At 40.5% G+C, this 27454-nt stretch overlaps 1 protein-coding gene across 1 annotated transcript; it reads right to left on the reverse strand.

Annotated features, from left to right (window-relative positions):
* Positions 1-1564: 1564 nt before the first annotated feature.
* Positions 1565-21372, reverse strand: LOC127618973 (uncharacterized). Its single transcript, XM_052091679.1, has 4 exons — positions 21280-21372; positions 10500-10799; positions 4013-4119; positions 1565-2530 (listed from the first exon to the last, which is right to left on the reverse strand). The coding sequence occupies exons 1-4, from the start codon at positions 21370-21372 to the stop codon at positions 2362-2364; spliced, it is 669 nt and encodes a 222-aa protein (XP_051947639.1). The 3' UTR covers positions 1565-2361.
* Positions 21373-27454: the final 6082 nt, after the last annotated feature.

The following is a 27454-nucleotide window of genomic DNA, read 5'->3' on the forward strand; positions in this document are numbered from 1 at the left end:
TTGTAATGAATGCTTATATGATACAGTTCTTAATATTCTATTATAGTCCTAGATATACATATTATTGCATAAATAATGAATTGACATTGATTAGTTATTTAGTTCTTGTATAGTGTTTTAAAATTGTATAGTTAAATAAAATCTTAACAGTAAAATAAATGCCAAGAGAGGTAAAAATGTTAAATATTGTAATATTGTGATAAATCCTCAGTCAAAACTTTTTAAATGTGTTGAGTAATCACCGAAAGCATTGGCGTGAGCTGTTCTATCTGAGAACATCTTGTAAAGTGGAGACATTTACCATATTTCATTCAAACTCTTCCACAAACCGCTGCTTAAAGGGCAGATTCTGCTCATAAACAGCTACTTTATCAAATCAAATGCTAGGTCAGAGAGAACAAGCTCTGCTGAAGTGGGTGTCTGCAAAATGAATCTGAACTTTCTGTTGTCACTCCTTTCACATATGGTGGTTTAAAATGCCTGTAATAAAAAAAAAAACTCTCTCTCTCTCTCTCTCACACACACACACACACACTAATAAATACTGTACAGTTGTAATAATGCAAAAAAATGCCTCCGAAAACTCAGAAGTGTGATTCTCCTTGAATTTTGTCTTGCTCTCTCTTTTAAAATGTTTCACCCATTGTAGATGTCCTGAGGCTAGACGCCACAAATCATAGTCTTTATCACGCCCACAAAATAACTTGCAAACACCTGCTTACCATACACACCCTGTTCTGAAGTAAGTATAGCTTTAAACTATAAGATAAAATGAAAAATTTATCTGGCCTTTGAACATTTTAGTGACCCTGATATTTAGGGTCAGATTGGTGATGTGATAACTCTACTCAGATAGGATCGCTATAGTCAACAATTCATTTTAAATGTAATTATTAACAACATTGTATAATGTTAAACAGATTAGTAATGATTAGTAAAAGTCATGTTGAAGTGGTGTGGTGTAGTGGATTAAAGCACATAACTGGTAATCAGAAGGTTGCTGGTTTGATCCCCACATCCACCACCATTGTGTCCTTGAGCAAGATTGCTCCAGGGGGATTGTCCCTGTAATAAGTGCACTGTAAGTCACTTTGGATAAAAGCATCTGCCAAATGCATAAATGTAAATGTTGTAATGATGCTGGACACAGGCAGAGACGATGATAAAATCGTGAAGTAATTTTTCAAACGTGGTAACCAGCAGGGATGGACTGGCAATCTGGCATACCGGGAATTTTCCCGGTGGGCTGATTCACTTTAGGGCCGATCATGGATGGATTGGCCAGCGGGAGAACCGTGCGGGCCGGTAGTGCATCTGCGAAACGTGCCGAATGGGCCACAATAAGCAAAAATTAGCCACCGCGTTATGCAGAACGGACCACAAAACGGCGCCACGATATGCAGAAAAGGACAGCGACCTTAGTAAAAATCCAGTAACCAGTAACCCTAAATATGAATGAAACAAAAACATAAACAAGGACCTAACTAAACTTGACAAAAACTACGCTTGACTTGACTTGACAATAGATTTAACTAAACATAACATGACATGACTATGGCTTGACTAGACTTTAACAAACCAATAAAGTTACATACACAAACATGGATAACAACAACCAATGAACAAACAGAACTATAAACAAGATAACAAGACTATTAAGTTAAACCAATGATAAACTAGAACAGTAACAAAGTAATCAAACAATGGACCAATGAAAACAAGACACATGAACAGGGGAAACACATGACGAGGGAACAGGAAATCACAGAAAAGGAACTTGATTTTCAAAATAAAAGACATGAAAACATGAACCAACAGAATAAACATGACTCATGTTCATTCAAATTCTATAAAATGGGCGTTTCTACAACTTCAGGCACTTTAAACCCTGTGAATTAGTGAAATCTGTACATGCATTACAGAAAATGTATGCTATTTTTTGTCTCGTGTTCTGAAAGTCTGAAAATTGCACATATCAAATTCTGTATTGACTTTAATAGAATTCTGTGGTAGAAATGACGCTGATGGAAATGGCATTTCTAACGTTTAAAAAACAAATGGCTGACTCCTTTGTTTTGCTAAGGCTGATTTAATATCTAACATTTTATGTATCCTAAATACAAACATTTAAATACAATTTTCTACACTTTTTGCATAATCCGGCAAAATTACAGCTTGATTTGAAGGTGACGGCCAGTGTTTACAAGTGATATTGAGAAATGTTTTTTTAGTGTGGTGGAAAAGAGGGCAAAAAATACATAGAAATGGAAGCGCAGAGTAGTTCTAGCGGGAAGACACATCACATCATTAGCTGGGTAACTCCTAGCCAATCGCATGTAAGCCGTTGCTTTATAAGTCTGCTCACAATCTATCACATTGCTGTTTCAGAGTGCTAACACGGCAACCTCCACCACCCCACCACCACCTGTTGAGTCCCGTCCTGTACAGGGTTAGGCTCCTCACCCCTGCCTCTATCTCCGGCAGGACATGACGGTTCCGGGTACAGCTCCCTCGGACCGTCGGACAGGGCCTACGCCAAAGAGAGAGACATTACTTTCTGTTTTACATTTATCAAATAAATGGCATCTTAAACTTCACTCAAGCCTGCGTGTCTTCCCGATAGAAGTATTTTTACATAATAAATACTGAAATGGTTCATGTTTATTTCACTTCTGTTTGAAAAGTGTCTAACCCACCCTAACCTAACCTAAGTCCCAAATATGAATTTATCCCCTAATCAATTTTCAAAAGTGATGTCATTTTTTTCAATCTTAACATTTTTCTTCTATCCCAACCTAATAACCAGAGATGACAATAATAAGCTATAAAGATTGATTTCCCTCTCCTCAACAAACCACATGATTTCTTTATGTCTGTACTGACAATGCTCTTGATGACAGAGGGATCTCAGAGAAAGCATGGGACACGTTAGCAAGAAGACTAAGAGAGAGATTACTCAACTTTTTTCAACTGTTTTTATTTTCATTCACTGCCTCTCTCATTACTCCTTTCCTTTCTATTTCTTTCAGTGTAAATCTCTTCTTTTATAGCAGCTGTTGGGGAAGAAAGACACATACATAAATCAATGTATTCTTTTCCAGAAGAAGATGCAGTAAATTGAGTCTCTCACACTGTCATACAGACAGCAGAGATATTAAATTCCAATAAATCAAACAGGTCGGACTCTTATAACTGCTCAGATTTCTCACATAATTGTGCCTCAAGGTTCGACGTGTTCTGAGATGCTATTCTGCTCACTATAATTGTACAGAGCGGTCATCTGAGTTACTGTAGCCTTTCTGTTAGCTTGAACCAGTCTGGCCATTCTCTGTTGACCTCTCTCATCAACAAGGCCCTTCTGTCCACAGAACTGCCGCTCACTGGATGTTTTTGGTTTTTGGCTCCATTATGAGTAAATTCTAGAGACTGTTGTGTGTGAAAATCCCAGGAGATCAGCAGCTACAGAAATACTCAAACCAGCCCATCTGGCACCAACAATCATGCCACGGTCCAAATCACTGAGATCACATTTTCTCCCATTTTTTTGGTTGATGTGAACATTAACTGAAGCTCCTGACACAAATGTGAATGATTTTATGCAATGCACTGCTGCCACACGACTGGATGATTAGATAATAACATGAATACGTTGGTGTACAGGTGTTCCTAATAAAGTGGTCAATTATATGTTCAATGTCTTTCTGTTTCTAATGTGTCTGTTGAGTCTGTATTTCATCAAGGTAGTTCACAGTTTCTTGTCTGTCATCGTGCACCAATGGTCTGCCAGATGTCATTGCATTTCACTTTGTTTTTATGATTTTGTTTCCCAATAGGTTACATAATTATGATTCATTAGGGTTCAATCTGGTTTAATCTAATTACTGTAGCCTCAGAGTAGTATTCCAATCCAGACCATTGGTCTGAAGGGTATTAATGGATGTCAAAGGAACAGCAATTTGCGTTCACCCCAAAAAATGAAAATTATTTTACAGATCCTCATGTCATTCCAAACCTGACCAAGTTTCTTCTCTGGAACATCAAGGGAGATGTTAAACTCAATTTCCGAGCTGCTCTCTTCTGCACAGTGAAAGTGGATGGGAACCAGGGGCTGTCAAGCTCCTATAAGGAGTAAAAAAGCACAATAAATGTATCATTAAAGTAGTCCATATGACTTATAACTACAGAAGTCTTCTTAAGTTATACAATAGCTTTGTGTGAGGAAAAGACCCAATTATTTTTGGCATTTACTGAAAATCTTGTTTGGCAGCTCTGGTCACCATTCACTTTCATTGTATGAAAATGAGCAGCTTGGATATCTGTTATAAATAAGTAATGGAGGTTTCAGAAAGCATAAGGGTGAGTACTTATTTATTTTTAACTAACTCTTATTGGAAGGCATTACTTTGAATATCCATAAGCTTAACAACACCCAAAGCCTAAAATCTGTAGTTTATATGAAGAAAACCTGTTCAATTTTGACTTCAACCACAGGTTACTCCAGAAAGATTGAACCTGTAATAAATGTACACTTAAAATGATGCACTTTGCAAGCACTTTTATCCAAAGGGACTAACAGTGCAGTCATGCATTTAAGATTAAGATTCAACTTTATTGTCATTGTGCAGTGTACAGGTACAGAGCCAATGAAATGCAGTTGTTTTCACATATCCCAACTAAGCTGAGGTCAGAGCGCAGGGTCAGCCATGAAACAGCCCCCCTGGAGCAGATAGGGTCAAGGGCCTTGCTCAAGGGCCCAACAGTGGTATCTTGGCAGTGCTGGGGCTTGAACCCCCAACATTTCGGTCAGCAACCCAGAGCCTTAACCGCTGAGCCACCACTCTGGAGAAAGTGGAATTGACAGTAAAGAGAAGGAAAAAAGAAAAATGAACAAAAGATTATGCAATAGAGGTGTGAAAAAGAGAAACTAAGATTGAAAATCAGCTAATTATGAAGCATTGGACCAAGTTCAATCCGATCCAACTCTCCACCCTCTCTACTCAGGGCATCACAGGAACTGTGCTTGACTGGTTTAATTGTTATCTCTCAGGTAGGTCCTTCAAGGTAGCCGGGGGAGGTGTGGTGTCTAAGTCACATCAGCTACTTACTGGGGTACATCAGGGCTCAGTGTTTGGGCCACTTCTCTTCTCTATATACACAACATCACTGACACCCATCATTAAGTCACATGGTTTCTCTTACCACTTTTTGCCGATGACACATCGCTCTACTTGTCTTTCCAGCCCAACAACACCACGGTGACTGCTTGAATCACTGCCTGTTTGGCAGACATCTCGGCCTGGATGAAGGAACACCACCTGCAAATTAACTGAACTCCTTCCCTTTCCATCCAACCCTGCTCTTGAAAAAAACAACACCATGCAGCTTGGTTCAATTACAGTAATGCCTTCCAAAACGGTCAGAAATCTAGGGGTAACCATTGATAAGCAACTCAATTTCACAGACCACATCACAAAGGCAGCACAATCATGTAGATTTACACTCTACAATATCAAGGAGAAAAGACCCTTCCTCTCTGAACATGCCACACAACTGCTTGTTCATTCACTTGTCATAACTAGACTGGACTACTGTAATGCTCTCATTGCAGGCCTCCATGAGGCAAATGAGAATGCAGCAGCACGTCTGGTCTTTAATGAACCAAAGAGCACGCATGTTACACCACTCCTTGTCCCTCTTCACTGGCTGCCTGTTGATAAATGTATCAAATTCAAGGCTCTGATGCTGGCATACAGAACAGTCAGTGGGTCAGTTCCAGTGTACCTAAAATTATTTCTGCAGATCTTGGTTCCCACCAGAAGCCTGTGGTCAGCTAAGGCAAGGCAAGGCAAGTTTATTTATATAGCACATTTCATACACAATGGTAATTCAAAGTGCTTTACATAGAAGAGATTAAAATAAGAATAAAAAAATAAGGATAATTGAAACAGGTTTAGAATAAAATAAAATACAGTGCAAACAGTCGGACACACAGTGGCACAGTGCTCATTCAGTAAATGCACAGCAATATTTTTCAGATGATAGTATGCTGATTTAGTTATTGCTTTGACATGACTACTGAAAATAAGGTCTGACTGTAGAGACACACCAAGATTCCTGACTTGATTTTTAGTTGTTTGACCCCTAGCGTCAAGGTATGCATTCACCTTGAGAATGTCATCTTTGTTTCCAAACACAATGACTTCAGTTTTGTCTTTGTTTAACTGAAGAAAGTTTTGGCACATCCAACTGTTAACTTCATCAATGCATTGGCACAGGGAGTCAGTGGGGCTGTAATCGTTAGGTGATAGGGCTAAGTAGATCTGTGTGTCGTCTGCATAGCTGTGGTAAGCAATTTGGTTCTTTCTCATTATTTGGCTCATTGGGAGCATATACAGGTTGAACAGGAGTGGCGCAAGAATTGAGCCTTGAGGGACTCCGCATGTCATGGACGTCCACTCAGACTTATGGTCTCCTATACTCACATAATAACCTCTCCCTTCTAAGTATGACCTGAACCATTTTAGGACCATCCCAGAAAGCCCCACCCAGTTTTCCAGCCTGTCAAGAAGTATGTTGTGATCAACAGTGTCAAATGCAGCACTGAGGTCGAGTAGTACCAGTACTGATAATTTGCCTGTATCAGTATTTAAGCGAATATCGTTTATTATCTTTATGAGCTGTCTCTGTGCTGTGATGCGATCGGAAACCAGATTGAAAATTGTCAAAGTATCCATTTGAGTTCAAGAATTTGTTCAGCTGATTGAAGACAACTTTTTCAATGATCTTGCCTATGAAAGGAAGATTTGAGATCGGTCTATAGTTGCTTAATATGGTCTTATCCAGATTGCTCTTTTTCAAGAGGGGCTTGACAACTGCAGTTTTCAGGGAGTTTGGAAAACTCCCAGAGAGAAGTGAAGAGTTTATCACTTCTAGGAGATCTGCTTCTAAACAGTTGAACACACTTTTGAAAAAAGATGTGGGAAGTGCATCAAGGGCGCAGGTTGATATTTTAAGGTGCTGTACGGTTTCTTCCAAAATTTTGCCATAAATTTTTTTGAAATCAGACATAGTAACTACTTTCTCAGGTTGTGGTTTGATTTGTCTGACCCCAGCACAACTCAAGGATGTGCTGATCACCTTTCTGATATTATTGATTTTTTCAGAGAAGAAAGAAGCAAACTCATTGCACTTGCTGTCTGAGAGCATTTCACTGGGAATCTGGCTTGGGGGGTTTGTCAGTCTCTCTACAGTCGCAAAAAGAGTGCGTGTGTTGTTTAAGTTGCTGTTTATAATATTCGAGAAGAAAGTCTGTCTAGCTTTGCCTAGTTCCATATTAAAAGCATGGATGCTGTCTTTGTAATGTTATAATGGACTACAAGTTTTGTCTTCCGCCACATGCGCTCTGCTTTTCTGCATTGTCTTTTCATATTTTGCACTGCTGTTGAGTTTCTCCAAGGCGCTTTTTGTCTGCCACTCTTCTTCCTGACGTTCACAGGAGCAATATCATCAATTACACTTTTAACTTTTGAGTTAAAAGAATCAAGGAGAAAATCAACAGAGTCAGCAGATATACTTGGTGTTAAAGATATAGCCTTCATAAATAGTACACTAGTGTTCTCATTTAAGCATCTCTTCTTGACAGACACAGATCTAGCTTCAATGGCAGGAGTGATCAATATATCAAAGAAAACACAGAAATGATCAGACAGTGCTACATCCTTAATAACAATCGATGAAATGTTTAGACCCTTACTGATAAGTAAATCTAGAGTGTGTCCATGATTGTGTGTGGGTCCATGTACATGCTGAGTCAGATCAAAAGTTTTTAAAACAGTTATGATTTCTTTTGTCATATTGTTTTCTGCATTATCTATGTGAATGTTAAAGTCTCCAGCAATGGCAAAACAGTCAAACTCTGAGGTAATTGTTGATAACAGTTCTGTAAAGTCCTCAGCGAAGGCTGGAGAGTATTTTGGAGGCCTGTAAATAATGATAAGTAAAATGCATGGAGCACCTTTTAACACACTACCCAGATATTCGAAAGACGGGTAATTCCCAAATGATATTTGCTTACATTGATAGACATCTTTAAAAAGAGCAGCTAAACCCCCACCTCGTCTACCTTCTCTGCAGACACTCAAATAAGTAAAGTTAGGAGGGATGTTTCATTAAGGACTGTTGCACTACAGCTGTCTTCTAGCCAAGTTTCATTTAGAAACATAAAATCCAGGTTGTATGTGATAATTAAGTCATTGACTAGAAGTGATTTATTTTTAAGTGAGCGGATGTTTAAAAGTGCTAACTTAACAGTTTTTGTCCCCACAGCAATCTTAGTTTGGCGTGTAATAGGCACCAGATTAGATGGGTTTGCTGTACGGCTTTTGAAGGCCTTAGACTTTCTATGATGTAATCGAACAGCAATAGAGATTGATACAGGCACACTGGGTTCCCGCTTGTTTTGTAAACATTTGAGAAAGTTACTGTTATCATAGCAGGGACCCAACACATATCACTGAGAGCTAAGGAACGGCGCCTTATTGTACCAACACAAAGAGGTACTAAAACACTTTCCCGGACTTTCGGCTTCATCATACCACGTTGGTGGAATGAGCTTCCCAACTCCATCTGTGAAGCTGACTCACTCGCTGTCTTCAAAAAACTATTTAAAACACATCTTTTCCATGAGCACTTAACCAGTTACTACTGAAAAAAAAAAACTATTCTTGTTGCACTTTAATCTGTTTTGAATACTATTCTGATGCTAGTGAAACTTGGTAATACGGCACTTTTCGTACCACTTTCTCCTTAAGATGATTCGCTTATAATATATTCCTTTTCTGTAAGTCTCTTTTCTGACAAATGAATAAATGTAAACGTTTTGGGCCGACTTTCCAAACACTGGAGGTGAGGACTGGAGCATGTTTGCTGTGTAACAGGTTCCTCTATCGTGTGACCCTGAAACCGCTTGATGATGAAAAGATGATGGTGTGGGAAAGAGAAAAAGCAAAGGCTGCTGTTTTGAAGTCTAAAACAAGTCAGACATTCTGCAAGGATCTTAACAAGCTCTTTTGGCCATTCCTGGTCCCCTGAGCCAGATTGGGTTCTGTCTGCAGGGGGAAGGTAGACAGGAACATCAGAACCAGATGTGAGACCCCACTCGCTCTGGCTTAGACAGCATCGGGAACCACATTCTGCTCTTAACTGATGATGACTCACTAGCTGCTATTGGCTATTGGCCACCACCATAAACCAGCCAGGAACCAAGGAACCGAACCATCGAATTGCTGAGTTATAATTGTACTACTTAAGGAAAGAGGCCATTATCAATAAGTGCCTGCAGCTTGTGAAAACATGCTCATGTTGTTTGAGCTTTAAGGACATCGGGGAGATTCCAGATTCGTTTTTTCCCTTTGTTTCCAAACAACAAACTTTTTAAGGAAAAGAAACATTGTTCAGTTAATATTAGAAAAACAAAGCTTTTACTTGGAGTTTGTCATTTTAGAAATTCTGATACGAGTAACTGTATATTTGAAATAAATTACGCTTTCTGTCTGTCTACAGTATCTATCTATCTATCTATCTATCTATCTATCTATCTATCTATCTATCTATCTATCTATCTATCTATCTATCTATCTATCTATCTATCTATCTATCTATCTATCTATCTATCTATCTATCTATCTATTATCAGTCTTTCTTTTCTATCTATCTGTCTGTCTGTCTTTCTATCTGTCTAACAGTCTGTCTGTCTATCTGTCTGTCTGTCTGTCTGTCTAACAGTCTGTCTAACTCTCTCTCTCTATCTATCTATCTATCTATCTCTCTATCTATTGTAGGGTATCTAGGTCAGGTTTGGGGAATGTACGACTAATATTAATGATCGTAATCAATGATTAATCATACGGTTTTGACTAGATAACAATACATACAAAAACGCCCCAAAAAGGGCTTATATAGTCCAAGAGTCTGCTTCCAATATATATAGATAATTAAACACAACAAATTATAATTAATTAGGAATATACATCGTATGCAGACAGGCTGTATTAATTTTCAGAACACCTTAATGGAATTGACCCGTAGGCTATCGCAACCAACCAGTTCGTCCAGAGAACCGCTTTGCTAAATACTCTTGATCAGTTCTCAAGAAGGTTTATTCTTAGTTATAAGCCTACTCATCAAAGCACGTTAACTTACTTTGATAATATCAGCTCGTAGCTTTAGATCGCACATTAAAGAGGCTTTGTTTTATGACCAACAAACACAGACAATCAAGCGTATAATTGGGTTTAATACAAGGAACTAGGATATATCACTACACTTAACAAACACACATTTAGAATAAACATAAAATAAACAAAGTACACACAGTAAGGGAAAATAAAGAATTAGAGGTATAGCAAACTTATTTCAACAGTTAACCCTTTAGAGCCAGCACGGAAGTTACACACTGTAACGCATTTGAATTTCAATGATATGATACTTGCACAATGGACCTTTGTGTAGCTGAGCAAGACTGAGTATATGTCGTGTCCTCGTGGCGTCCATGAGTTGGGCTTTCTGTCGGTGCTACCAGAGCGTGGGTTGCTCGCGGGGAGTTCAAAGCGTCTTAGAGGGTAACTGTTGAAGAGTCGACGGGTGTTCCGGAGGGTTGCAGAGTGTTCAGGGGAGTCCGAGGGAGGGGAAGAGACAGAGTTGAAGGGTTGTTCCGAAGGGGGTCCAGAAGAACGGGGGAAGAGTGCAGAAGAGGACAGATGTAAGAGAATGCAAGAGGCTGATTCAATGCTGGGGCCGGACTTTTATGGTAGGGAGGTCACCCCTCCTTTGGGAGAAGTGACCCAATGAGACGCCTCCGTTTTGGGTGCGAGTTTGCTCCCTTTGTCCTGTCAAGGCTCATTTGCATATCATTTGCATAATTTATGACTCGGTCAGGACTTTGGGTTGACTCACTCAAAAGGCAGTAAAAACATAGCAGAAAACAATTTTAAAGTAACCTTATATTTATATTCAGCTAGGACAAGCCGTAAGGTTTAATTTGATACCAAGAAACGTGTATTTGGTACACTTAAAAGTGGATATACATACTCAGGCTTTTATTTAAAGCTTCAGAGTTTAACTAACACAACTAAACAAATTTTAACTAGTTTGAAGTCAATCAGAAATAGACAAACATACGGGGATTAAACATGTTTCCTTAAAAATAAGCCCTTCTAGGTTTTAAATGAAAGACACACACTTTTTTCCAACTTTTCACGTGCCTTTCTCACATGGTAAAGCACGAGGATTTGGAGTGTCCCTCTGTCAATAGCGCATTGTACTTCACAGACTAGCTGGCGCCATTTCAGTGATCTTACAGGGGTTCTTTGTATTCAGAATCGATGAGTCCACTGATTCTCCGCCATACTTTACACTATCTATCTATCTATCTATCTATCTATCTATCTATCTATCTATCTGTCTGTCTGTCTGTCTGTCTGTCTGTCTGTCTGACTGTCTGTCTATCTGTCTAACAGTCTGTCTAACTCTCTCTCTCTATCTATCTATCTATCTATCTGTCTGTCTGTCTGTCTGTCTGTCTACAGTATCTATCTATCTATCTATCTATCTATCTATCTGTCTGTCTGTCTGTCTATCTGTCTAACAGTCTGTCTAACTCTCTGTATCTATCTATCTACCTATCTATCTATCTATCTATCTATCTATCTATCTATCTATCTATCTATATATATCTGTCTGTCTGTCTGTCTACAGTATCTATCTATCTATCTATCTATCTATCTATCTGTCTGTCTGTTTATCTATCTATCTATCTATCTATCTGTCTGTCTGTTTGTCTGTCTATCTATCTATCTGTCTGCCTGTTTATCTATCCATCTGTCTGCCTGTTTATCTATCTATCTATCTATCTATCTATCTATCTATCTATCTATCTATCTATCTGTCTGTCTGTCTGTCTGTCTGTCTGTCTCTCTTCTTTAATTTTACAGCTCTACACTCCTACTGCATATAAAAAAAGTCTCCTTTGTGTCCACTTTTATTCTTTTTACAAAATTTATAAGAAACAAACTGCCCCCCAAAAAAGGCAAAACACAGTAACTATCCAACACTGAAACTGAGAAACATGGCCAGCCAGATGTGTCTTATCTAATTTTCACAATTTTCACATTATCTCTGAACCTGAGAATAGTTGAGCCAAACTTCAGCAAAAAATGTTCTTCTTTAATGTGACCCAGCTAGACACAGATCATATCTCTCAGATAAGACATATGGTCTTGATTGACTGACAGCTCTAATGCTCTTGTTCCAGGTTGTTATTAGCTCTATTACACAACACTCCTATAAAACTACAAATAAAACCTTTTTAACACCTTCAGAAAATCAGTTATTTCACAACTAACCTGTGGATTGGTCCACACAAGTCACATGCTTTCCATTTTAGTTTTAAAGGGACAGTTCACCCAACTATAGGATCAGACATCATTTACTCACCCTCATATTGTTCCAAACCTGTATGAATTCCTTTCTTCTGGGTTACACAAAAAGGAGACTTTAGGTAGAATGCTAATCTCAGTCACCATTCACTTTCATTGCATCTTTTTTCCATACAATGCAAGTGAATGTTGACTGAGGCTAACATTCTGCCTTATGTCTCCTTTTATGTTCAGTGTGGACGATGATGGTGAGTAAATGATGACATTAGGTAAACTATCCCTGTAAGAAAATTAATTTATTGAAGTGCCATTCACAGCTGTGCCTTATTTGGTGATGGAAACATAGAGCATACCATGCATTCTCTGCGCTAACCGCAACCTTGGCCTTTTAAATGGCTTCTTAGACACACAAGAAACGTAAGGCCAAAAGCATCCTGTATTGAAACACTCAACAAGGGTATTTTAACCCTTTAAACACTTTGCATTCATATGATCTGGTTCTGGTTGATCTGCAGCAAGGATATGCTTTAGTGTCTGAAACAAGGATTTTATACTTTGATCTTGCTGTAATTTTATGGCCCTTCCCGTAATTCAAATGTTTCTCAGATGGTGCAGGATGTGTCGTGTTTGACAAAAGGAGATCCATATGCAACCATAACAACCAGATTTCTGGCAATCAGGCCATTACCAAGTGAGTTTACATGCACAGCAATATGCTGATGACTACCAAAACGCAAGAAAAACACATTTACATGAGATTTGAAATCATCGGGTTATTCACTACTTTTAACGTCGAAAGGTAAACAGTCTTGCAACACAACACCACACTGGATTAGTCGGTAAGAATGCTGGTAAATGTGTTTACATGCAACATGAAATCGGGGTAATGGGCCAAATTAATGCTGCTTCATTTAAAATCTAAATGTGCTGATCGGTTTTTGCTTGAGACATTTACATGACTTTACAAGTCAGCTTATAAAGCAAAATCTGTGAAAGATCGTGTAAACACACACAAGAGACAAAAACAAGTTCTATGTTCACTTCTGTCATTATTGTCTTTTTACAATACATAGTGTTTTAGCAAAGCTTAGTCCAAAGGGTCAGATCAAATTAAACCAAAATAATTCCTCGGATTCAGGTAGCGCAAACACCGTTCTTGGCATTCAAGCCGCCAAGCTGAGAAAAATGTCTTGTCAGATTTATAGGTGTCATGAAATGCTCTTTTTTTTTTTTTGCAGTTTTATTATCTTCCCTGTGGTCCACTGTTAATGTTAATGTTTTTTATTGCATTAAAACAGTCATCATTTAGAAATATGTGATCATTTTCCACCCTGTCTCTGTTCCTCTGTCTGAAACGCTCAGTTTTGGCGTAAGCGCCTCGTTGAAACTTCAACAAAAACACAGGTAGTAAGCACCATAAACCATCAAACAGAGCATCCTTCAATAACAGTGAAGCTTGATTCATTTTATGACTGTTCACAAGCAATCCATATTGTAAATGAGCTGGAAAAACATGCAATCCACGCTTTAATACGCTTAAGACACTTCCACATCCAGTTTGCAGAATCATCCTGCACTGAAATGCGCATCGTATCTAAATGGTCAAAGATGTCCATCCAGTGCATGTTTTAATACACCAGCAATTAAAAATAGCACAGATAGGGGGCCTGGGTAGATCAGTGGTTAAGAAGCTGGCTACCACCCCTGGAGTTAGCTAGTTCGCTAGTTTGAATCCCAGGGTCTGCTGAGTGACTCCAGCCAGGTCTCCTAAGCAACCAAATTGGCCCAGTTGCTAGGGAAGGGAGTGTCACATGGGGTAACCTCCTCGAGGTTGCTATAATGTGGTTCTCACTTTCGGTGGGACGCTTGGTGAGTTGTGCATGGATGCCAGGGAGAATAGCATGAAGTCTCTGATAAGATGCGCGGGTTGGCGGTCTCAGATGTGGAAGCAGCTGGGATTTGTCCTACTCCACCCGGATTGGACTTAACACAAGGACTTAAAGGGTAACTAAACCCTAAACCAACTTTTTTTAGTTAATGATCCGTAAGAATGGGGCTTTATTAGTACTGGTCATTGATTCAAGTAATTTTTTTGACATTTGTGTATAAAGTGTTTTAATTCTACAATATATGGTGTAAAAACGTCTGAGTGCTGCCCTCTTCAGGTTGAACGGTGGCTACTGCAGTTGAATTTTCCTATTGGCTGTTTGCGTACTGCCGTGACGTAAGCGGTGACAGCTGACGTAAGCAGGTTCCAGCTCACCACGCCCTTGGTACGAGCTACCATGCCCATGGCAGTATAAAAACCATCTCGTTTCGTCAAAACCACTGTAGCGAGTCAGGAGTTGGAATTGCGAGTATTGAAAACGATCAGGATAGAGTATTTTAGCATCTATTTAGCATAGCATTTATATAGTTATTTAGATTATTTCATGTAGCCTAGGTAGTTAATTAGCATATTTGTTAGTGTAGTATTGTTAGAAGCATAGTTAGTTAGTAGTATTGCGTCACTTAGGATAGCTTCAGGTTAGCGTAGATTATCTGTATTTAGTACAGTGGTCAGGATGGTACGTAGGTGTAGTGTTGCTGGTTGCAACAGCACTGCTGGACTGTATAGCTTTCCAGCAGACTTGGAAGTGTGGAGGAGTGTGCAAACTGCATTTTACGCGGGATTGCTTCTCCAACGCAATGGAGGTGGAAATGGGCTTCTCCAAACAGCTCGCGCTGAAATGCGACGCAGTGCCAAACGCTGCTTCTCCTGCATGGACTCCACCACCGCAGCGGTGTCTTGAGGTGAGTGATCATATATATTTGAATCACAGTTTATGGTTAGGCTAAAGTTAATCCTCTGGGGTCGACAAACGCATTTTGCTGGATTTTTTCACATAGCGGCAAAATATGAATATGCCTACAGAGCGCGCGCTATTGACATCAACTCGATAAAACTCATCAGATTCATGTACATGTCGTCTTAAAACCGTGTGAGGAATAATAATAACATAATAGTAATACAATTCACCCTCCTCCACTTCAGGTGAAGGTGGGGGAGAAATGTCCTCGACTTCAAAAGACCACTCTGTGGCAAAGCTACTTGCGTCACTCCAGTCACTCTCCATTTTACAGTCTGACAGCAGCTGTCAATTAATCCGTCACTACGGGTCTCAGGTGCACGCCCCCCCGCTCAGCCCGCCCTCGGTTCGTCCCCTCTATCCCCGCTGGGGTCTGCCCACTTTTCCAGCATTTTTCAAATATTGCTAGTGAGTGGAGTCAGACTCTGAGCAGGGGTTTAGTTACCCTTTAAAAAGCACATTGGAAATTGGGAGAAAAAGTATAAAATATAAATAAATAAATAAAGTAGCACAGATAATTGAAAGAATGTGTCCATGATGCATTTGTGCTCAAACATCAAGAGGCAGCAGCTGAATGACAGAGAGTGGATTCTCCTCTTTAGAGTTGTAACTTGACACCGCGTCTTTTAAAAGCAGCCCAAGAAATGTATCAAGTGATCAAAGATGTCTGTCTGTGCATGTTTAAATGAAAAAATCATTTAAAATTGTCTGCATGGGTCCCATTTGGTGTTCATGAATAGTTAAGCTACAGTAGGCTTTGCTTGTCCTTCTCTTTATGTTAATGAGCTGAAGCACCAGTGGGAGGGGCCAAGGGTTTGATGATTTTAAGTAGTTGTTTGTGCTGTAGAGGCAGTCACGAATGAATGTACCCCAAATGACGTAGGGTTGTCGCAGAAGTAGAGAACAAGACATTTTTGCAGCTTGGTTTCAATAAATGCTTTTATTGCACTATAGGGATTTGGTTTTGAGTTCTGGAATTTTCTGAAATGTCAAAATATCAAGGAAAATTGTAATGCTTATAATATGACCCCTTTAAACCCTCAAGCCCCAAAATTAGATCTCTTAACAATTGCATTGACATTTTTGTGTGTGTGTGTGTGTGTGTGTGTGTGTGTGTGTGTGTGTGTGTGTGTGTGTGTGTGTGTGAGTGTGTGTGTGTGTGTGTGAGTGTGTGTGTGTGTGTTCTATTAGTTGATTAAAGTGCTAAAATACAGCATGTTGATCTATGTAGTTTTAACTGTAAAAATAGGCCAATTATGTCTTGTAAATAAATTATAACTTAATATAATCAAGGCTATAAATGGTCAACTTTAACTGTCATTGATTTATTTATGTTTTATCCTATCTATGAAATAGGCTATTAAATGTAGTGTAACATCCACCTAAACTTCAATAAATACAAAATAGTTAGAGCAGGATAACTTTTGAACAAACATTACAAAGAGCTACCCCTTGGGGTACTGTGGGGTTATGCTCACGACAGGCTTTTGATTTGGCAAAAAAGTGGCTTAAAAATGTAATACAGGAAATACCAACATTTAAATGATGAAGCATCAAATGGAAGTATGCACCCCTTCTCCAAATGTCCCATCGACTACAGATCTTTCACACAGTGTCAAATAAGAATGTTCTTAATGTCAAAAGTCCAAATATAATCCATGTACTAAATTTGCTCTTTGGCGACATCAGGACTGGACTGGTGTTTTGGAAGTCTACGTTTTAACACATCAACAGACTGAATGGCTACTGAAGCAAAACAGTGGCTAATGTAATGACTTTTGAAGACATTTACAGTGATTTATATCCAGTCAATCCAGCAAAGAATTCAAATTCAGGATTTATTTTGAGCATTAACACCTCTAGTTTTGTTTATCCAGACTTTTGACTATCAGCACAAAGTCTGGTCCACACTGTGGCTTTTCTGGCCAAGGCCTGCCTAATTATACGGGTAGGGGCTGTTTGACTTGACATGTAAAGCAACCAACCACAGTTTCGGTAAATCTAAAATTGTAAATGTGAGAACAAATAGGAAAATACAGTAAAGGATATCTTGTTTACATTTCAGTAAATGTCTCTGTGATGAGGAGGAGGGCAGAGCCAGGCCGTGAGTGCGCACGGCCGCCCCCAAACGGGCTAATCAGCCAAGGAGAGGGATAAGGCCAAGCCGGCAGTTCGAGAGAGAGAGAGAGAGAGAGAGAGAGCCACACGCAACTTCCGTGTGTGTGTTTGTGTTTGTGTTTTGAGTCTTTTTTCTTTAATGAAATATTACTTTGACCGTTCAGCCGGTTCCTGCCTCCTCCTTGCCCATCTGGACCATGTTACAGTTTCAAACAAAACGCTTGAATCATTCAAAGGTTCCTCTGCATGCATTCGCAAACTTTGAAAAAAGCATTTACTACACACCAATGATGGCAGAGCTGCCATGCAAGGTGCTAGCCTGCCATTGGGAGCAACTTGGGGTTCAGTGTCTTGCCCAAGGACACTTTGGCATGTGGAGACGTGTGGGCCGGGATTCAAACCATCAACCCTGCAATTAGTGGCCGACCCGCTCTACCACCTGAGCCACAGCCGCCCCATTCTGTTGCAACCGAACTCAGACCACCTCCTACAGGTAGTCTATGGTTCGGTACCGTGGTGCACACCCCGGTCCGCATGACCAATTTTTCATGCAAACCTTGCTCTGTTTCAAACTAAACTGCCAGTGTGAAAGTCTTCTTCTGAACACAAACAAACCTTTTTAGAAGAATACCTGTTTTACTATAATTTCACCTCCCTGCCCATTAGATGGCGAAATAAGAGGAACTTGAAAAAATATTTATAATAAAAACGGCTTAAATACTGATCTGTTTCTCACCCACAACTATCATATCCCTTCAAAAGACATGGATTAAACCACTGGAGTCGTGTGGATTACTTTTATGCTGCTTTTATGTGAATGAAGGAGCTTCAAAGTTCTGGCCATCATTCACTTGCATTGTAAGGACCTACAGCGCTGAGATATTATTCTAAAAATCTTTGTCTGCAGAAGAAAGAAAACCATACACATCTGGGATGGCATGAGGGTGAGTAAATGAGATCATTAGAATTTTTGGGTGAACTATCCCTTTAAGGATCAGCTTAGCCAGGTTGGGAGACATTTACATTATATTAATATTGTAATATTTAACAGACACTTTTATTCAAAAGCATACAACATAAGCGATTCATCTTAAGGAGACATTAAAACAAATAGTGCTGCATTAAAAGGTTTCAACTGCATTAGTAAAGTACTAGCCAAGACAGAGATTTGAATGCAACAATATTTATTTTATTTATTATTATAAATAATTTGATTGTATGATAAGTGCCCACAAAATGATGTGTCTATAGATGTTTTTTAAAGACAGAGTGGGAGTCTGCTTCATGGATGGAGTTGGGAAGTCTGAACAGTCTGTTTAAGGCTGAGACACAGAAGTGCTCTTAAAATAGTTGCACTGAAATGATCCTGTAGTGCTATCTCAAAGCGGAATCAAAAAGTGCATTGCAAAAGCTCCTCGGAAACACAGAAAGAGCCTTTATAAAAGATCGAACCAGTCTCAGCTCATCAACAAAACTTGTCCTCTTACACCAAAGAGTAAAACTAAAAACTAGTTCAGTGCTGACACACCACATGAGAGTAGTGACTCATCGCCATGGCAATGGAGACAGCGCACAGGGGCCTTGTAAGTGGTTGGAATCACTGAGCAAGAGGAGACAGTTTTATGTCCTCGAACATATTTTAGGGGCCCATTAGCGAAACTTCCAGCAGTCTCTGTGTCGTCATGGTCTTTGTCTATGTCTAAGTTCTTATTTGCAGAAAAATATTTTAAGATTCTCCATGTTCATTCCTTACACTAGACTAGTGATTTTAACATACACAAATTTCAACCAGCTAGAATTGATGCACTTTTGTCCCTAGATAAAAGTTTTGCTACAATCACGGGCAAAAAAGAGAATTTGTCATACAAATAAACCTCATCTCAAACCAACCAAAGATGGTTTGTTGGTATTTTCTGGTTTAAGCTGGTCTACCAAACTGGCCAAGCTGGTTTTTAACTGGTCAGCCATCTGGTAACAGCTAACAAGTGCTCAAAACCCCTATAAAAACTGAAAACGAGACCAGCCTCACCAGGGTGCGAAACCAGCTAAGACCAGTTTAAGATGGTTTAGGCAGTTTTTATCAGCAAGTGGGTAAAATGGCATTTGCAAGCCACTTTACCTCAACAATATTTTCAGCCTGATCTCATGAAAATTACATGATCGTGGCAACATTTGTGCAAATTTATTTTACGTGGTTCTTTTCACATATCACATCAGTTCTGAGATGAAATGTCCGCTGAATGGTGCTAAAAGCAAGTAAAATGTTTTTGACGTTATTGAGTTTTAAATTAAAAAAAGCTACCTCACAATCCTAAACCTTAAACCCAAACCTAACCAACTACTTAAGCAACCATGTTCTCCGGTCCTTTGCATCCAAAGTGCAGCACTCTATCAGTTGATCACACAGGAACAAGCTTGTAAATGTACTTGGTTATGTAATTACCCCCACACACACACTTTTTTTTTTAACAATCCCTTTTTAAAATTAACACAATTAATCATGTCCCCAGACCGTAATAAGGAATATTCCTTCCATCGGAGCAATTCAAGTTTGAAGTACAACCTATTTTCAGCAGGGGGCAGTAAACGAATCTCCAGCTGTATAGGCAACATGCAGCTGTTCAGAGAACAAACTGTACTCAAGCTTGCTTAACACTAGCATCAGCACAAGATGAGGATGCATTGCATTCAAATACAGCTGGAAGGAAACATCAGTCTTTATATATGCGATTCATTGCGATAAATCATGTAATTTATTTGATTAAAAAAATAAAAATATTGTTTTATAGCCCTAGATAAAATATAGCACCATTAGTCATGCTCTATAGTAAAAGTGTTTACATGTCATAAGGTAGCATTGTGTGAGGAACATTATGAAAAGTAAGTGTTTATGAACTAGTAATCTGTCGTTTCGCTCATGATTTATGTGAAAGTATACAGAAGTCCATGTTTTTATAGCTAGTGTTTGTTTCACCGGGAATCTGCCGCGATATGTACAACAAGCCACGTAAAAATCATCTTTCAAAAATGTAGATATAGTAACGTGATTCCAGAAGACTAGATTGGGTTGTTCTGCATGAAACAAGATGATATTTCACATGAAAAAATATATGAATGAAAAAATATCACATGCAGGGCTGGACTGGTATTCCGGCATACCGGGCATTTTCCCGGTGGGCCGACGCACTTTGGGGCCGATCAGAGGTGGACTGGCCATCGGGAGAACCGAGCAGGCCAGTCTGTCGTCCGCGAAACGTGCCGAATGGGTCGTAATAAACTCAAATGAGCCGCCGCATCTGAACGGTGCCGCAATATGCAGATAAAGGACACCGAATCCCCCATTTCTCTTCCCAGTCCAGCCCTGATCACATGGTTGTAGAGGGAGTATTGATGATGTTTACATTTACATTTATATTTACATTTATGCATTTGGCAGACGCTTTTATCCAAAGTGTCTTACAGTGCACTTATTACAGGGACAATCCCCCTGGAGCAACCTGGAGTTAAGTGCCTTGCTCAAGGACACAATGGTGGTGGCTGTGGGGATCGAACCAGCAACCTTCTGATTACCAGTTCTGTGCTTTAGTCCACTACGCCACCACCACATCCATATGATGTCAGCCGATAAGGAAAGTAGTTTCAGAGGTGGAGCTAGTTGATAAAAGATTATAAAGACAAACTAATTTCTTTGGAATAGCATACACTAATGAAGCATTGGGAATACTAATAAAATAATATAGAATAATGTACCAAATGCATTAGATATCATCAACTAACAATGAACAATTCGTCAAAGGGCAAAGTAAATTGTCTGTGAGTTTTTAGGACTTGTTTTTCTAATATTTTAACCAAAGCACAGACTCAAACAATATTATTACACTGATATAAGCCACACCATTGTACAGCTGCTCTTCAAACAACAAACATTTGATCTGTGCATATTTCCCAACATCCAGGTCATCGTCAAACATCTTGTTGAGTTTAATCAAAAGCAACTGTACTTTGTTCTCTATTTCCTCCAAAAATATTTTGCCATCCTAGTGATTTTCACGAGTTCTCCAATCATGAGTATTCCCAGACATTGAACCGCTCCACATCACGCAATGTCATGAAACTCACAAAAAGGTTTGGGATTTGCCTCCCCGACGGTATGAACCATGATCACTTGGGGGGGTTTGATACCCTGGGAGTAAACGGAACAACACCCTGCACAGAAATACTGTCATGGCTAGACCTGTAACTTAATACTAATTATTTTAATGATATGGACAACTTCTGAACTTCTTTCAAGGAACATCTTTCGATGATTCTGGACACAAGAGTGTAAACTGAGTCATAAGAACTCCAAACCACTTCCCAAATATCATCACTCTCCATTAGTGTCTGGATAACAAGCCTCTAAATCACTAGATAGGCTCTGCCAACTTAAAGGGATTGTTCACCCAAAAATGAAAATTCTGTCATGATTTACTCACCCTGATGTCATTCCAAACCCATATGACTTTCTTTGCTGTGGAACATAAAAGGCAGAACGTTAGGCTGCTAAAAAGAAATTAAAGGAATGTTCCGGGCTCAAAACAATTAAGCTCAATCGACCGCATTTGACGCATAATGTTGATTATCAAAGACAATAATTTAGACTCATCCCTCCTTTATTAAAAAAAGAGTTCAATGTCAGTATCAAATTCATTGTATTGATTGTTCCCTAATCAGTTTAGAAAAGGACACATTAAGCTTTCCCCGGGCCTAAAGTTAAAGTTGCTCCTGCGAGGGCTCGCATACACTTACGCTTCTGAAACCTGTAGAATAACAAAGAAAAATGTGACCAAGAAATGCACTGTGGTTTCAAAGCAATGATCGACCTGGCTCCGGCAATGACATATTGACAGCATCTGTGGGAACGTGGGGATTGCTTAATGCTACAATGCAACCACACAGACATGCACTTATGCTTTTTCTTACTGTTACATACACAAACACATTTGTGCTGCAAACATTATGTGTCTAAATTATTCACTGAGTTAGGCAGGCACACATAAAATGCTGTCGTGGCGGCCGGAGGCATGAGTTGCTGCTTTAATCTTAAATATATTTGTGAAATCTGCAATCTCCTTTATAATTGAAAGAGTGCAGGAAACATTCATTGGAAAATTAGTCCAAAAAGAAATTATTACAGCATAAATCACCAAAAGTGGTTAGGTGGTCTCCCAGCCTGGCCAGATGGATAGGCTAGAAGTCACCAATTAGCGGACTGCAGTCCAGAACTCCGGCTTGGTTTCATCTGGACCGTGAGGCATCTTGACAATGGTTGCATCATCTTACCATTTCTTCAGTGTAAGTGAGCAACTTGTTAAAACTATGGATCACTTTGAGAACTTTGGCATCATTTTTAGAAGCTAGAAAGCCAATTATGTGTATTACGTAAGAAAGAAAGTTTTGTTTTATTAGTTTTTTTTGGTTTGTTAATTTGCTTTGTTTAGTTTTGTTTTTGTTTTGTTTGGTGTTGTTTTGTGTTGTGTTGTGTTTTGCTTTGTTTAGTTTTGTTTTGTTTGGTGTTGCTTTGTGTTTTGTTGAATTGTTTTGTGTTGTGTTTTGCATTGCTTTGTTTAGATTTGTTTGGTGTTTTGTTTTGTTTGGTGCTGTTTTGTGTTGTGTTTTTCTTTGCTTTGTTTAGTTTTGTTTGGTGTTGCTTTGTGTTTTGTTGTTTTGTGTTGTGTTTTGCATTGCTTTGTTTAGTTTTGTTTGGTGTTTAGTTTTGTTTGGTGTTGTTTTGTGTTGTGTTTTGCTTTGTTTAGTTTTGTTTTGTTTGGTGTTTAGTTTTGTTTGGTGTTGCTTTGTGTTTTGTGTTGTGTTTTGCATTGCTTTGTTTAGTTTTGTTTGGTGTTTAGTTTTGTTTGGTGTTGTTTTGTATTGTGTTGTGTTGTGTTTTGCTTTGCTTTGTTTTGTTTGGTGTTGCTTTGTGTTTTGTTGTTTTGTATTGTGTTGTATTTTTCTTTGTTTAGTTTTGTTTGGTGTTTAGATTTGTTTTAGTTTTGTTTGGTGTTGCTTTGTGTTTTGTTGTTTTGTGTTGTGTTGTGTTTTGCATTGCTTTGTTTAGTTTTGTTTGGTGTTTTGTTTTGTTTTATTTGGTGTTGTGTTGTGTTTTGCTTTGTTTAGTTTGTTTGGTGTTTAGTTTTGTTTTCATTTTGTTTGGTGTTTTGTTTTTTGTTGTGTTTTGCTTTGCTTTGCTTTGTTTAGTTTTGTTTGGTGTTTTGTTTTATTTGGTATTTTTTGTTTGGTTTCCTATAATCGTGGTTGGTAGGTTTACCACTACAGATTGCAGAATACAAGCTGTAAAATGTAATTTGTAACATATTCTGATAGATTACTAAACGTACTGTAAATACTTTGGATTACTTCTTCAGCACTGGTAGATTTTTTCACTTGTTTTGACTATAAAGACTATAAAAACTCCAGTACAGTAAGACAAAATACACATGTTAAAAATACATTCTCTGAAAAACCTAAATATCTTATGCAGTGTTGCTTCTAAAACAAATGTATGTTTTAAGGATTTTTAGATATTTTCACTGGAAAACAATTTTCACACTAATATCAAAGGTCTTACTAGAATGAAAATGAAATTAAGATCCAATGCGAATTTTCTTAATAAAGAAATATGATCGTGTCTGGTAACATGTGCATGTAAAATGGCTATAAATAGCATTTTAGCTTAGCGTAAAGCTAACAATTTACACAAGGTTTATTTATATTTCTTCTGCTCCAAACTTACTTCAAACGTCCTTCAATGTCTGCTCGAATGAATGTAACACATCATCAGAAAGTGTTTCACCGCTGTTCAAATGCACTTTGGATCACATCGTTTATATGTATAAATGTTTTCCATCAGAAAGGACTAAATATTAAATTAAACAAATGACAATAAATGCAAAGTAATCTCTTCAGTTATCAAAATAATTTTTGAATGTAACTGTATTGTAATTACAATGATCTAAATTGTAACTGTAGTGGAATACAGTTACTTATATTTTGTATTTTAGATATGTAATCCCATTACATGTATTGCGTAACTCCCCAACCCTGCCTATAGTATATACAGTATATATATTGGTAAAATATGTACACTCAATTAAAACTTTATTAGGAACACCTGTACATCTGCTTACTCATGGGATTATCTAATCAGCCAATTGTGTGGCGGGCTGGTTTGAGTATTTCTGTAACTGCTGATCTCCTGGGGTTTTAACACACAACAGTCTTCAGAGTCTACTCTGAATGGGGCCAAAAGCCAAAAACATCCAGTGAGCGACAGTTCTGTGAACGGAAACACGTTGTTGATGAGAGAGGTCAACAGAGAATGGCCAGAATGGTTCGAGCTGACAGAAAGGCTACGGTAACTCAGATAACCACTCTGTACAATTGTAGTGAGTAGAATAGCATCTCAGAATGCACAACACGTCAAACCTTGAGGCAGATGGTCTACAACAGCAGAAGAGCACATCAGGCACTTTATTAGGACATAGTGGTTTATAGTATTAGGACATCCTAATAAATTGCTCAGTGAGTGTATAGAGGGCATAATATATCTATATAACAGTACATGCATATAGACACATCATGTATACCATATATCATTATGTGACACAAAATAATACCACAATGTATCAGGACATAAATTGACTCATACAATGCTAGATTTTGATCCACCCTATACACACACAAACACAGGTTGAAGTCATATACCAGTAGAGATTGGGTGTTCCCCTTCTGTCGCTCTCTCCACGTTGTGTCGGAGAAGCGACACTGGGGTCTATCTTGAGCGCCGATATTCACCTCTGACCTATTGAAAAGGGCCAATGAGAGTTGGCAGTCAGTATTTGCATACCCCGCCCCCACATACGGGTATTTAAGCGGGGCAAATACGGAAGTTTAGTCAGAAAATTTCTTCGGAGCCGATGGTCTGTCTGCAGTTTGCTGCGAGTTACACACCACATTAAAACGTTCCTGTTCCTCTGACGATCTGCATGCTGTTGGATCTTGACGGCGCACAACAGCGGCTTTCTCCTTTACATTGCACGGCGTGCATTGTTGCCCCTGAGCGCTTCGACAGCGCAGACACACACACACACTGTGTATTAAAAGAGTAAATTCCTATTAAAAGAGTAATTTCTCTAAAAGAGCAAAACACAGCGGCGTTGAACGTTCTTTTCAGAACGCGTCTTTTTCAAGATGCCCTTCCGCCCCTGTGTTGTTCCTGGATGCGGTAGAGTGCTCTCCGCTTCAGACGGCCACAGGCGCTGTCTCGTGTGTTTGGGCCGCGATCACACCGAGACGGCGTTTGTGGATGGTTCATGTTCTCACTGCGAGAACATGACCATGACCACGTTGCGGTCGCGGCTTGCTTTCAACAGAAAGTAAGCCACCCCAGCTGCACCCCGCATTGCTCCTTCTTTCCACGGGATTGAGGACGATGCGGTTGGCGCTGGGGGCGATTTGGGGGCGGCAGCGGGTGTGGTTTCGCCGGGTAGCCCCCCGCGAACCTCCCATTCCCCGACACGCTCGCTGGTCCCCGTCCACGCTCGCGGCGATAGCGGCTCGCCTCACGGCCCGGTTGTCTATCCTTCCGAGCCCGAAGCAGATGAGCTCACCGCTGCATCGGAGTGTGATGGCTGATGCCGAGGACTCCCCTGGACTGCCGCCTTCGGGCCAGCAGGCCCAGGCTGAGGCCGACGCTCAAATGTCTGACATGCTTTCCCGGGCCGCCGTAAGCATGGGGTTGGATTGGAACCCTCCATCCGCCCCACAGCCTTTACGGTTGGATGACTGGTTCCTGGGGGCAGCGCGCTGTTCGCGGCCTCGCATCCCCCCGGTCCCGTTTTTCCCGGAGGTGCATGACGAGCTGACGTCTACGTGGAGAGCCCCGCTCTCCGCCCGTCTAGGTGCCACCCGCTCCACTCTCACCACCCTCGACGGCGGAGAGCGCCACGGATACGGGGCGATTCCCCAGGCCGATAGGGCAGTTGCGTACCATCTATGCCCTGGTAGCCCTACCTCCTGGCGTGACCGCCCCGTACTCCCATCCAAGCCCTGTACGACAACATCCTCGCTCAACACAAAGGCCTACAGTGCGGCTGGACGCGCTGCCTCCGCCCTGCATGCGATGGCCCTCCTGCAAGTCCACCAGGCCAAAGCACTCATAATCATGCACGGGGGTGGACCTGATCGTGATGTGCTGCAGGAACTGCACTCAGCGACCGACCTCGCCCTGAGAGCGACGAAGGCCACAGCGCAGGCACTCGGACAGGCGATGGCCACCCTAGTGGTCCAGGAACGCCATCTTTGGCTCAGTCTGGTCGAGATGCGTGAGGCCGACAAGAACCGCCTCCTGGACGCACCTGTCTCTCAGACTGGCCTTTTCGGTGACACCGTCGAGGACTTCGCCCAACAGTTCTCCGCAGTGAAGAAGCAGACGGAGGCCATCTCTCAAGCATCATGCCCCGTCGCAGACCTGCCGCTACAGGCCCTGCCCCGTCTGCCCGCCGAGGGCGTCCCCCTGCGAAAAAACCAGCTCCTGCTCCGCCTCAACCCGGGCCAGCTCTCAGCCCCAGTGTCGAGCACCCGTAGGCGGCGCAGCGCCCCTGTCTCGCGAACCCCCTCTAGGACCCGGAAGGCTCCCAAGCCGCTCCCGAGACAGCCGACCCAGAGCCAAGACGTTAGCTCCGAGGTGGTAAGATCGCTCCGTCCCCGTGGAAGGCCGGGAGGAGAATCCTTTGTTTTTTCATTTGCCACACCCCCTGATGGGGGCTGTGGTACCCACATTCTCAATAAGAGCTATTTCCTTTGCCTCTGGGTCACCTGGCCCGCAAATGCCGTTCTCACGGCAATCTGCTTTCAGATTACGACAGCCCCGGTACACCGGACGCGGCGATCCCGCCTTCCGCCTGCCCACGACTGTCCCCCGGCCGGCCGGTTCAGACGAGTCCAGAGGACGCCAGCATCAGACGACCTCCTCAGTCACAAACCCGCCCCTTGCCGGGTGCGCGGAGCAAGGTA

This window comes from Xyrauchen texanus, chromosome 25 (assembly GCF_025860055.1).
Source record: "Xyrauchen texanus isolate HMW12.3.18 chromosome 25, RBS_HiC_50CHRs, whole genome shotgun sequence".
NCBI classification, from domain to species: domain Eukaryota; kingdom Metazoa; phylum Chordata; class Actinopteri; order Cypriniformes; family Catostomidae; genus Xyrauchen; species Xyrauchen texanus.

What these genes read in the sequence shown, in the direction of transcription:
- LOC127618973 (XM_052091679.1), bottom strand. Translation starts at nt 21,372, where the DNA reads ATGTTTGACGATGACCTGGATGTTGGGAAATATGCACAGATCAAATGT. An exon ending in ATGGTGTGGCTTATATCAGT is followed by an intron (nt 10,800 to 21,279) that starts GTAATAATATTG and finishes CTACCATAAAAG; the next exon opens with TCCGGCCCCAGCATTGAATC. An exon ending in CAGAGAAGAAACTTGGTCAG is followed by an intron (nt 2,531 to 4,012) that starts GTTTGGAATGAC and finishes TCTTTGGCGTAG; the next exon opens with GCCCTGTCCGACGGTCCGAG.